The sequence below is a fragment of the Diabrotica virgifera genome, chromosome 4 (assembly GCF_917563875.1).
Source record: "Diabrotica virgifera virgifera chromosome 4, PGI_DIABVI_V3a".
Taxonomy (NCBI): domain Eukaryota; kingdom Metazoa; phylum Arthropoda; class Insecta; order Coleoptera; family Chrysomelidae; genus Diabrotica; species Diabrotica virgifera.
Window position 1 is genome coordinate 48,899,350 of NC_065446.1, and position 13,703 is coordinate 48,913,052.

Consider the following 13,703-nt stretch of genomic DNA (forward strand, 5'->3'; position numbering starts at 1 on the left):
TTATTTTCAATTTGGAATAAAAACAAATCAAATGCGTTTCTTGCATTTATAAAATGGTATTTTCTTTGATTTGTATAGTCTTATAAATTATAAAGATTATATTTGTAATATTATTATCTAATTAAAAAAAAATATTTTTTTTATTATAGCGCCATTTATCGACAACTAGAATAACTAGAATAAATGTTATAAATGTCACCGACGAAATGTAATCACCGACGTGCCTTTTTTCGGTCACATACAATTTAATGCGTTAGAAAGAAATCGAAAAACTGTGACGCACTGAAAGATGATCATGAGAAAAAGAATAGTACAAATATCTTCGAGACTATGGAAAATCTTTAAAATGACGTATTACAAAGTTTGATATACTCATTTATTGTTAATATAATTGCGAAAAAAGGTCGGAATTGCAAAAAAAAATATTTTCTCAATAACTATTGTAAAAATTAGTATGCAGCTTTGAAATTTTTGTCAAATGAGGGTTCCTTGGTGCTTAATATGTGATGAAAATTTCAAAGCGATTTATTCAATTGTTTTAACCTTTAACTACTTTGTACGCCAGATATAAGAATTCTACTGGAAATATATTTAAAAATTTAATTTTTGACCTTGCTTATTTTTCTAACCTATCACTGGAATGTGCTTTACAATTTGGTTTTAGTTTCGTTATAATCGGCGTTATGGAAAGATCGTAATTTACATTTTATTATTTATTGTTTCCGGTGGTGGACAATATACCCCAGGATTAAATTACTATAAGTCGTAATATAAGTACATATTTTAATTGTTTTTAGTCATTATGGCAAAAAATATATTTTTCTTTGTAAACAATACTTTTTCTCCTGTAAAAATCACATTTAAAAAATTTTTTATTAGTAATTTTATTTATCATGGAATCCAGTTATTCCATGATTCCAGTTACAAATCCCAATTGGCTTACTGAAAAGGAACTCCAAGTATTCACTGATGCCGAATAAGGTTTATAACAAACAACTAAATGTATTTTTTCAAAAAAAAATTAAACAAATCCGCTGTTTTTAAGTGTATTTTCTTGTGGCGTACAAAGTACGCCACGCGTGTAGTTATGTTATAACTTGATGCGCGGGTAGTTAAAGGTTAAATTTTGTTCAAATTGTTTATCCCACAGAGCATTTTTTTTGCAATAACATAAGTCAGGTGTCAAATGAAAGAGCATGAGCTACATTTTCAGCATGCTTTAAAAAAGTGAATAAAAAATGCATTTATTAGTAATAAATAATTATGCAAAAGTATCGTCAATTTTTCTTTATAAACTTTTTGAATAACTTTTTCCAAAAAAATTAACTCTTTTACCCTGTTTTAAGTGCACAACTACCAACTAATGTTATCTATATCATAATTGATAAAAAATTGTAATAAATATGTAAAATTTTTTATATAACAAAATAAAAAGTTTATAAGGAAAGATTTACGATACTTTTGCATAGTTATTTATAACTAATAAATGCATTTTTTATTCACTTTTTTAATTTTTTAAACCATGTTAAAAATAGAGCTCATGCTCTTTCATTTAACATCTGTGGAATGGTTCTAACGTTGTTTCCTTCTGACTTATGTTATTGCAAAAAAATGCTCTCTGGGATAAGCAATTTGAATAAAATTTAAACAACTGAATGAATCACTTTGAAATTTTTATCACATATTAAGCACCAAAGAACCCTTATTTGACAAAAATTTTAAAGCTGTACACTAATAATTTTTTACAACAGTTATTGCGAAAATATTTTTTTTTGCAATTCCGACATTTTTTCGCAATTATATTAACAATAAATGAGTATATCAAACTTTGTAATACGTCATTTTAAAGCTTTTTCCATAATCTCGAAGACATTTGTACTAAAAAACCGTAAGTTTCCCTAGTTGACCATTGATTTAAAAAAAAAGTGAAAAATGCCATTTTTTGACACTTAATTGTTTATACATAAAATTGGCCGCCAGATCCTACGCAGGAAATAGTTACAATTTGCTCTTATAGGTATTACCTGTCGAAAAAACGCTTCAGTACCATGGCTGTTCAAGAGTCATGGAAAAACCTTATTACCCTGGACTATATTTTTAAAATTTGAATAGCATCCTACATTAAACTACCATAAAAATAATAGTTATAGTAAAGAAACGGTTTAGTTTATTGAAATGCATAATTTTGTTAAATTTTTCTAAATGCATTTAATTTGGTTTTCGTTCCTTTGGAAATAAAACTCCACGTCTTCTCTGGAAATCTTGTATTGCGTGTTGTCTCCGATATATCACCTCGGGCTTATCGTATTCAACGTTATAGAGCTTGCCATACGTCATTGAGGTAAGAACTGGAACCGGTTTGTCCTTTTCTTGTTCAAATATATTTTCTCTTATATCCGGTAAGTAGTTTGCGTTATCTTTGTTCTTTCTTTTATCCCATAAAGGAAACGTTTTCGTATAATTGAAATGTAGATCATATTCTTGAATATATTCATGTGTGGTCTCATTATTAAAGTAACTTAGAGTTGGCTCGAGATCAAGCGGTACAGCTTTTGGTACTGAATCTTCTAATTTTCCCCAAAAATATTGATAATTTTTTTGATGGGCAACTGGTGTAAACCATTCTGCTCTTGACATTATCGCAGATGTTTATATTTCAATTCAGTTATAAAATATATATAAAATGACAATTTGACCATATTAATAGTTATGCTGTCACTGTGACAATTAACATTTAAATTCAGTATTTTCTTCTTTTACTTTTTTTGGGGTTCACTACATGCAAGGTTATGAGCATCTTGCACGCAATGATCAACCAAAGATCAACTTCTGTTTTACAGATAATTTAACTGCTGGGTAATAATGACCACAGGGCAATAATAGCAATATATTAAAATGTATCATGGACAGAGTTTGGATTCCGCGATGCCTTAGGCACCGGAGAGGCTCTATTCGCGGTCCAAGTGCTCATGCAAAGATGCAGGGATATTAACTGTGGCGTGTATATTTATTTTATCGACAACAAAAAGGCATTTTATAGAGCGAAACATGATAAATTCATAAACATCTTGAAAGAAGCCGGATTAGATGATATAGACCTGAGAATCATAAATATATAAATTATATTACAACCAAACTGCCAATATTAAAGTGGATGAACAATTTACAGAGGCAGTCTCCATATATAGAGGACTGCTACACATAGAGGAACTGGTCCGAATATGGGCTATGTATTTTATATGGGCCACCACACTATCTATGAAACAAGTAGTGCTATCTGTTAGAAAATGCCCAAATATACTAGAAGGCCCCTTTCTTGTCATATATTTACAGATTCCTCGACCAGTACATATTTTGTTGTTACACAGTGTAGACCCTTTGATTTTGACTTTTGAAAAAATTTTATTGGGTAAGTTTATATTACGTAATATTTGTGTTTATTGACATTCTTTCGGAATTGATATATTATGTTTGTGTGGCAGGGAAAGGAAGGAAAATGCTTTTAATGTAGGTTAGGAACAAAAAATAATTACAAAATCATAAGCTAATATTTTTCTTGAACGTACATATTTTGAAATATGGGCCCCTTGTGTGACGTAAATATAGGCTAGGGGCCCATATTCAGACCGCTCGCATAAATCTAGCAGAACTATTGGAAAAGGCATTATTTATGAAATGCCAGACGGCAGAGATAGCAGATACCTAAGAATGGTTTTAAAGTAACTGAAATAGGGCCAATAAATATAACCATTTTTTCTGATGCTGATTTCAGTACTGAGAAACTGAAATCTGAGAAAACTTGTAATTTGACTGAAATTTATTTGGAAGAATTGACAAGCGACCTTGCAAAAACGATTTCTTCAGAAAATATAACAGTTCGTTCAGAAGATCAAGGACCAAGTTATTCTAAAGACCCAGATCAACCATTTAGGAACACAACGAACGCAACAACTGTGCCAGAACACCGTTCAAAACATTAATGAGTTCATTCGTTCTTTCAACTGTCCCATCAGTTACAAAGTGAGCATCTTCAAGAGGAAGAAAAAATTCTCGTTCTCAAGTTATAATTTCATCTCCGTATAAATCAGCATAGGGATTACGAACACTCGATACGAATCGTATTCGCCATTTTTTACCATAAGGCGCTATGGTAAAACATGGCGGATACGATTCGTATCGAGTGTTCGTAATCCCAGCTCAGACCTTGAATTATCAATTGAGAATATAAGAAAATCAAAAGAAAGAACGGGTAAGAGACCTGTGTTTTCAGTTGAATAAAGAGAAAATGTAAAGACCAAGGAAGGAAAGGGGAAGAGAATAGTTTCTGCGCTAAAGCCAAAAGAAAATGTAAAGAAACCCAACAGAAAAATCAAAACCAAATGCAGTTCGGATGAAGAAGAGGAAGAGGAATTTTTGCCCGCTGACGAAGACCTTGACGTAGAACAAATAGTACAGTATTCTCCTGAAAGCAATGATGCCACATGTCTATTTTGTGAACAACAGTTTTCTGATGACACTAGAAGAGAGACGTGGGTTCAATGTTTAATATGCATTCTCTGGGCACATGAACAATGTTCCGGAGCTGAAAAAGACTCTTACGTTTGCGATTTTTGCAGATAATTTTATTTTATTTTTTCACAGATATGTTTATTATTCTTTAAGCATAAATTGTTAGCTAGGTTATTTCGTATTTTTGTCGTCAAAAGAAAATTTTGTTAGTTTTTGAGTGGGGCCCATATTTCAGACAGCCTGGCCTGGTTAGAAAAATATGCCTCACGTCATATTATTATCCGTAAAATAAATAAACTTTATTATAAAAAATACATAGTTAGTAGTTGTTTTTCTAAGGTCTTATAGCATGTATAAATGTTATGTAGCATTGTTATAGACATATAATAAGCAAGTTTCAATAGAAAAACAAATGGGGGGCCCATATTCGGACCAGTTCCTCTACCTTGGTACCAACATAAACAGCCAATGGAACCACTCAAGTGAAATAAAACAACGCATAATGATGAAGTCTCTTTTCAGAAGTCACGATTTACCACTTGTTACCAAAATCTCTATTATCAGATGCTATTCTATCTTCTACGCTATCATACGGAGTAGAGGCCTGGACACGTTTCGAAGCGTTTAAGAAAACTCTAGCCATGCGAGATGTGGTGCTACAAACCCATTTTAAGAATTTCGTGGGTAGGTCGTGTGACCAATGTTGAGGTCCTACGTAAAATAGGCAAGGAATGCGATATTATTAACACCATTAAAGAGCTCAAACTAGAATATCTCGGCCATGTTATGTTATATGGCTTGTTGCAACTCATTCTTTGTATTATTTTTACTGCATCACTGTAGCGTTCTTCGGAAGCGTTTGTCGTGTCTTTTATTAGTGTTCTACTTGTCGTGACTGCTGAAGTTTAGAGTTGACAGGGTGGTGTTTAATAATTTGTAAATATTGTGAGAAACAGAAAAACTTGCTGAAAAAATAAGCTCCAGATGAGTAGTAATGAGCTACGGATGAGGAATTTCAAATATTCTTTAAATAAGGTTCAGAAAACGAAGATCAATTAAGCAATTGGCTAACCATCAATAGTCATGAAGGGCTTTTAGTCGACGAAGAATTTTCTGAATACGAAGAATTTTCTACAGATGAAGATTATGTATCTATGGTTGACGATTACGAAGACGAAAGCCAAATTCTGAAATGAAATATAAGGTATTGAACAAGAAGATGGACAATATAATATTCACCACCACAGTTATATGTAAAGCCCCAAGTGTTACACATATTATCAATTCTAATAACTTAGGAGTTATATTTATTTTACTTTTGCTAAGACGCGTCAAATAATACATCGCTTAAACTAGTTCGGCGACTTTAAAACAGTACTTTCGATTGCAATCCTAAAACTGAAAGTCCGAGGTCAAATGTATCACCTCTTATACCATCTTTGGCTTTTAATCTCTCATTGAACACCTCATATCATTACATCTATTTTAGTAACTGAGCTATATTCGCGAACAGACACAAAGACGGAGAGATAGGCAAGAAACCGGAAGTATGTATTTGTTATCGTGTTGCTAATATAGCGACTATTATGTCGCTATTTTCCATCGCTAACTATATAAACAGTACTTCCGGTTGCAACTCTAAAACACGAAGTCCTAGGTCAAATTTCTCACTTTTATTACCATCTTTGGGGTATAGTTTTTCGTTCGATTCCTCATACATTAAAAAAAAATATGTAGCTTTTTTACAGGCCTTTTAGGCCCAGAGTTTTGTTGTTCTTTTCCATGGCTTTATTTGTTAACTGTTATTTGTCAACTTTTTCCAGTCTGTTATTCCCTTTTCTTTTAGGTCTCCTACTACCGCTTCTCTCCATTGCTTTCGTGGTGTTACTCTCTTTCTTTAATAATATGGTACTCTTCATTCTATTTTTCTGATTTTCCTGACCACTCTGTCATCGCTCGTCCTTTCTTTATAGCCCATCCTCTGCCACCTTCTTGCTTTTATTACGCTATCTATTTGTGCTTCTTTGTAAATATTTTAAACTTCTCATCTTTCCTTATTATATACCCTTCCTCTGTTCTCTTCCCTCCTAATATAAATTCGATTCCTCACTCATTAAAAAGAATATGTAATTTTTTTACAGGACTTTTATGCCCACAGTTTTGCTGTTCTTTTCCATGGCTTTATTTGTTAACTGTTATTTGTCAACTTTTTCCAGTCTGTTATTCCCTTTTCTTTAGGTCTTCTACTACCGCTTCTCTCCATCGGTTTTGTGGTGTTACTCTCTTTCTTTTGTAATCTGGTACTCTCCATGCTATTTTCCTGACCACTCTGTCATCGTTCGTCCTTTCTTTATCCATCTGCAACGTCCCATCCGTTCCATTCCGTCCCATTCGTCCCATCCTCTGCAACTTTCTTGCTTTTATTACGCTATCTATTTGTCTCTCTCTTGTCGTTTCCCCATTACTGGGGATCGTGATTTCTTCCAATATTCCTAACAATGTTTCTCCATTGGTCTCTATCTTCAGCTGCTCTAAGAGCTTCGCAGAATGAGTTTCCAGCTGAATGCTTTATTTGGTCAGACCATCTAGTTGGTGATCGTCCTCTTGATCTTCTCCCCGGAACGTTCCCCGGAATCTCTCTAAACTGTCGTCACCTCGACATAAACCACGTGACCAAAGAATTGCAGAATTCTTTGCAGACATATTGTGGACAGCCTTTTTTTATATTGAGTTGGTTTAGAATGGAAGTATCTATTTGTGCTTCTTTGTAAATATTATAAACTCCTCATATGTCCTTATTATTGACCCTTCCTCTGTTCTCTTCCCTCCTAATATACTTAAAAATACTTACAGTGTTAAAATGTTATTTATTTAGCTCGAAAAATAGAACAGAAAATATCTCAGGAAGATTTAAAAGTATAAACTTGAAGGAAATCCCCAGGAGTCTTAAACAACATGTGGTTTTATCTTGTGCTAAAATTGTGTAAACCTTTGCGGATTAGCAAATGGATATAAAGTGCAGAGGACACCGTTGTTCGTGCTCCATATAGCTCACTGCATTGATAGTCCATGTTTTGAGAACGCCTCCGTTTGAAACATTTTCTGATTCGGTTTCTTTACGGTATGGTAATAAAAGGAGGAAAAGTTACCCTTGTGTGGGGTTTTTTTATCAGGAACACGCTTATTTACTCGACGACAATGACTACATTCGATTTTAAACAGTAGCAAACCCCCAAACTTAGTTGAAACTCTCCCCGTGATCTGACTGACTGACTGGAATTAATAATCTCGTGTTATTTTGTACACCTATTTTTATACAGGGTGTCCAGAGACCCTACCGACAAACGAAGACAGGAGATTCCTCAGATAATTTTAAGACAATTTAACCAAATTCACCTAGTCCGAAAATGCTTGCTAAGGGAGCTAGAGCTCTTTGAAGACGGCGTCTTTTAACTGGTTTTTCTTAAATACCTCTAGAACGCTTCTAGTTAGAAAAACAAAAATTGGTACACAGATTTATCTTCCAGAGATAAATCGGTTCCATCTATTGTAAATTTCTAGTACCAGTCATAGGCGTCCGTGGTGGGTGAGGCAATGGTTACTTTACCGCACAACTTTTTGTCTATAATTTTTAAGCATTTTTGATACTGGATTATTAAATTGTGAGGTATTTTAGTACTAAAAGGTACTCTTGCTTTAAGTCGGTAGGACACACCGTTTTCTGGAAAAATCGATTTGAACATTTTTTGTTTCCTAAATTTGAAAAAAAAATGGAAAAAAAAATTAAAAACAAACAGTGTATTTTACCAACTTAAAGCAAGAGTAACTTTTAGTGCTAGAATACCTCATAATTTAATAATCTAGTGTTAAAAATTCTTAAAAATTATAGACAAAAAAGTTATGTATTGGTAATAAAATAACCGTTGACATACCCAAAACGGACGCATATGACCGGTACTAGAAATTTGCAATTAATGAAATCGATTCATCTCTGGAATAAAAATAAACGTAGCAGTTTTCATTTTTCTAAGTAGTTTTTTTTAATTTTTTTTTGATATTCAAAAAACGAAAAATTTTCAAATCGATTTTTCTAGAAAACGGTGTATTGTATCGACTTAAAGAAAGGGTACCTTTTAGTACTATAATGCCTTATATTTTAATAATCCAGACCCAAAAATGCTTAAAAATTAAAAACAAAAAAGTTATACGATAATATATCTGTTGCTCTACCCAAAACGGACGCCTATGACGGGTACTAGAAATTTGCAATGAATGAAATCGATTTATCTTTGGAAGATAAATAAGTTTACCAATTTTACTTTTTCTAAATAGAAGCGTTCCAGAGATATTTAAGAAAAACTAATTACCAGACGCCATCTTAAAATAGCTCTAGCTCCCTTAGGAAGCATTTTCGGAATAGTGAATGGGGTAAAATTGTCTTAAAATTATCTGAGGAATCTCCTGTCTTCGTTTGTCGGTAAAGTTTCTGGACACCCTGTATATGTATACGTGTTTGTTTATATTGTCACTTCAATTCAGTTTTGCAAACACAATATTCTTTGTGTCACCAGAATACGTGTGCTCCAGATACTTGTAATACATTGATGGTATGTATGTTATTATTATGTAAGTAACCTAAACAATATCGTATTAATTATAAAACTTTTAACCCCGACAAACCTCGAAAAGTTTGGAAGTCACTCACAACAGAAGAATTTTATGCATACTTACGATTCCCTAGTACATTAGGAGTACGGCATTCGAATTCAGAGTACTCGAAAGATTTATGAAAAACAGACTTTCATCCTTTGTACCGAGCAAATATGGGCATAAATCGCTTTTGGGCATCAGTAGATTCCTACGGTTTGACAATGACAAAACACGTGCAGAACGTTAGCAAAATGATAAAGCTGCAGCTATGGTGTATTCCACGAATATACGTCTGTACTGGATTATCGCGACAACGAATATTTTAGTGTGCAACATAAGAAGTACGAAAGTATTTTGCTCTAATAATTACTCCAATAAACAACAATATAATTTGCAATTTACTTTCGTTCTTTATATTTTGCACAGTAAAATATTCGTTGTCGCGATAATCCAAAACAGACGTATATTCGTGAAATGAGGTATATTACAGATATATTCCATCTTCTCAATAATAATTTACAATTTAAGTCATAGCTATGTACCATCGGATTGTCTTACTGTGGATGAACAGGTATTTCCTATTAGAGATAAGACACGTTTCAAGCAATACATGCCAGCAAAACCTGCCAAGTATGGCATCAAGGTTTGGTGGGTTTGTGACGCTGATAATTCATATCCACTTGCTGGACAAATTTATACCGGAAAAAATTCAACTGGACGTGAAACTTATCAAGGAGAACGCGTAGTAAAAGATTTGTGTTACTGATACAAAAATTCTGGACAAAACATAACAATGGATAATTTTTTCACAACCCTTCCACTAGCCTGCCTGCTGTTGTCTTGGAATTTATCATTAGTTGGTACTTTGAAAAGAAACAAACCATATATTCCACAAGAAATGCTGCCTTCGCCAGAGCGTGAGCCTGAATCGTCATTACACTAATTCAGTGCAGATCGTGTTACCATTTATTCATATGTGCCAAAAAAGAAAAAAAGCGTTATCTTGCTCTCAACAATGCATAACAACGATAATGTAAGTGGATCAAAAAATAAACCTGAAATAATTCAGTTTTATAGGTAATAAAACTAAAGGAGGCGTAGACAACATGGACAAAATAGTTTCTCATTATTCCACTAAACGCAGAACTTTGCGTTGGCCAGTAGCCTTCTTTTACAATACCCTAGACGTAGCTTACCTAGCAACCTATATAATTTATACAGAAAATAATCCACAGAGTTCTACTGAAGCTAGTAAGCGTAGAATGTTTCTACAAGACTTAGGAAAACAAATAGTAATGCCTGCAATTTCTGCAAGATCTAAAGCATCAAATGTATGTCGAAATTCTTCATCAAGGTCAGGAATTGAATGTATGTTAGGAAAACCTGTACCTACAGATTCAAGTAATACAGCAGAGTCATTACCACTTCGAGATTCCACTGGATGCCTCAAAATTGTTGAAAATTGCTACATTTGAATGTCTTCGAAAGCGGATGAAGAAAAAGCGGCTAAGAAAGACACGAAAATCATATAATGTTGTAATCGTCCACTATGTAACGAACAATCAGTAAATATAAGTACGTGGGGACAATGAATTTAAAATTTAACTAATATTTATGTTTCTATATCACCTTTATTATAAAAAAAAACTAGACACAGCTTCATGATTTACTAAACATTAGTGTTACCCGGGTGCCACGGGTGTGGACGAAATGGTGTAAAAACTTTGACAGGTATTTTTAATATATTACATGCATTTTTTCTTTGGTTTTTATTATAAATCTCTTCGTTCTAAATAATTTTAGGAATAACTAGAAGCTGGAATAAAAATATTTATACTATCGTCAATGATTTACATAAAACAATTACCAAGGATACCCAGGTATCTGGGTATAGACACACAGGTTAAACAAAAAAATTATGTTTTTATTTTTCTAAAAAGTTTAAATTTTCCAGTTATAACCGATTTAAAATCTAAGAAATGCGAAAATACGCATATTCGAGGCTTGAAAACTCATAATATAAATTATTATTTTTAAGGTTGCAAAGTGCTTCAATTAAAATAAAAACATTCAGTGTAAAGATTATGATGAGTAAACGGTGCTTATTAGGGTGGGCTGAAAAAACAATTTTTTTTTATTTGATTCGCAATACCTCACAAAAGTTGTTAATTACCTATCTGAGTAAATTTCTGAAAAAAATTTCTAAATAAAAAAATATCTTCCGTTCGCGCATTCCATTCAAACTTTTGAAAAGTTGCGAAAATTTGCTCATCTTTGACTTTTTTTTTTAATAACTAAATTCATTATCAAAACTCAGTAGGTCCTAATGTTGAATTTAGCGTATGAGAAACATAAAAAAAAATTGAAATCAGTAGTTTTTCAACATTAACTGACCGCGCAAATCGTGTAAAACAAGGTATTTTTACAACTTTTTGCTTAATTTTGAACAAAACTAGTAATAATAAGTACCGCTTATTTCAATCTCCCACCGAAGCTGCGGTTTGAACAGTTCATATGGTCGTATTCTAAAGTAATCATCGAATGTAAAAAATCATGTAAAACCGGTTTCCGCCCGGGCGAATTTACTTTACGCGGTTGTTACGGAGGTTACTCTAGATCATATGATCTGTTAAGGGAAACCTGTTCTTCCCAACACTCCCCACTCTTCACCCGAGTGTTTCTCTATCTCGTCTAACCTTCCTTCCTCAGTTACCTACTACCTATCGATTACCGAAGTCATATTTGTAAACTGTTTCAAGTTCGTTTTCAACATTTTGTTTTGTTCATCGTGAATTTTGGTAAAAAATGTCGTGTAAAAAAGTCACTACAAGAAAGGATTTTGAATGCCCTATTCTTGGCAATCCTCGAGATTTTCCAAATAATAAACTCCCCAATTACGAAGATGTCTTATTGTGCTGTTTCCAAGTAAGGTATGAGATGTCACTCTACACTAACAACAAAAAAGTGAGCTTTAGTGAAGTAGCTAATACGGTTGCTACAAAAATAATGAATTTGTATTCAAAAGCTTCTATTCCTTCGGTGACCAAAGAAAGAATAGTGCAACTTATTAATAAGTACCATGATAAGTTCTACAAAATCAGAAAATCTTACCATCGTGACATAAACAAACCCGATTTCAAAAAAAAGATTGACGAGTTCAAACGTGATTCTGCCTTGCTTTTTGATATGGCTGCGTGTAAATGTCCAATTGTCGTGAACTGCACTTGTAAAAAAACTAAGTTGAGTGAGTGCAAGTGCACGATTTCAATAAACTGTCATTGTGAGAAAGCCAACAAAATTCCAGCTATTGAATTACGATTTATTTATCTACAAAGAAGGTATGGTTTGGGAAAGATTGGATCGTTGGACTTGCAGGAAACAAGCAAATTAGCGAAACGGCTTGACATAAAAGCCAAGAACATAGAGCTCCAGCCAAGTACGTCGAGAGGAATAATTAAGGAATCTGACGAAAACGTACAGTTTATAAAGGTGAAAAAAGATACTGATAGTGATGATGACCTTGACTTATACGACCCTCCAGTGCGGCACCGAGTTGTCAAAAATAAAAAACCACGGCAGATGAGGATCAATCTCAAAACAACATCTCTAGCTAGTGATCGTTTCGGAGTCTCTGATCGAGCCACGGCCGCGATCGCGTCATCTGTCCTTCAAGATTTTGGTGTCATTAATGACACAGACACTTCCCAAGACACATACCTATTATAGACAGAAAAGTCCTGAGCAAGGATCAAATGTACCTACTTGACATTTCTGTTGCCATCAATACAGGTACTATTTCAGAAGATTTGGCGGCCCGTGATCCTGGCCCCCTTTCACATTCAAGGTGGTTGACTGCGGCTAATCGAGTACTCCGACTTTATGTAAGCATGTAAATACCCTCTGAAGAGGTTAAGCAGTTAATACATTTTATTTTAAAATGCTATATGCCTCTGTGGTTCAAAATTAAAACAAGCAAAAAGTTTACAGATGGTCCGAAAATTGTTTTTGAAACCATCAGAACATCACGCTATCTATCTCAAAACTTGCTGCAAGTCATTGACCCTGTGATTGAGCGGAACGCATTTTTCGCTCATACCGAAAATTTGCTTCTTACAATGATAGTTGATGAAAGTAGATTCATCAGAGAACTAGGGTTGCGCCGAATTTGGAAAGCACGATCGCTTATGAAGGGAAAGCTAATACGAAATTTCAACACTCCGAGGATAAATTTCGATGCTACAGACTACACCGACATGATTTTTTAGGACACGTGTAAACTTTCTTCTCCTCCCCTTTTAAGGAGGATCACGGATGAAGAAATTAAACAACTGATACACTCTGGCACACCTCTGGAACCTGATTTTGATGATTTTCCTTGTCACACACAAGTAGTAGAACGGTGTGTAAAGCTCGTTTCTGAAGTTTCAAAAAAAGTGTGTGGAGTAGACGTAAGAGATGGCTTGATAAGAACCACCCTCCTGTCACGGTCCATTATGCCTGAATTTTCAACAAAATCTGACTTTAAAGTGCAAACTGTTTAATAA

General features: G+C 33.8%; 1 protein-coding gene across 1 annotated transcript; it reads right to left on the reverse strand.

Moving 5' to 3' along the window:
- Positions 1–2,144: 2,144 nt before the first annotated feature.
- Positions 2,145–2,711, reverse strand: LOC114329022 (uncharacterized). The gene has a single exon (XM_028278036.2). It carries the CDS (start codon positions 2,635–2,637, stop codon positions 2,209–2,211), a length of 429 nt encoding a protein of 142 aa, XP_028133837.1. The 5' UTR covers positions 2,638–2,711; the 3' UTR covers positions 2,145–2,208.
- Between the last annotated feature and the right edge of the window lie 10,992 nt (positions 2,712–13,703).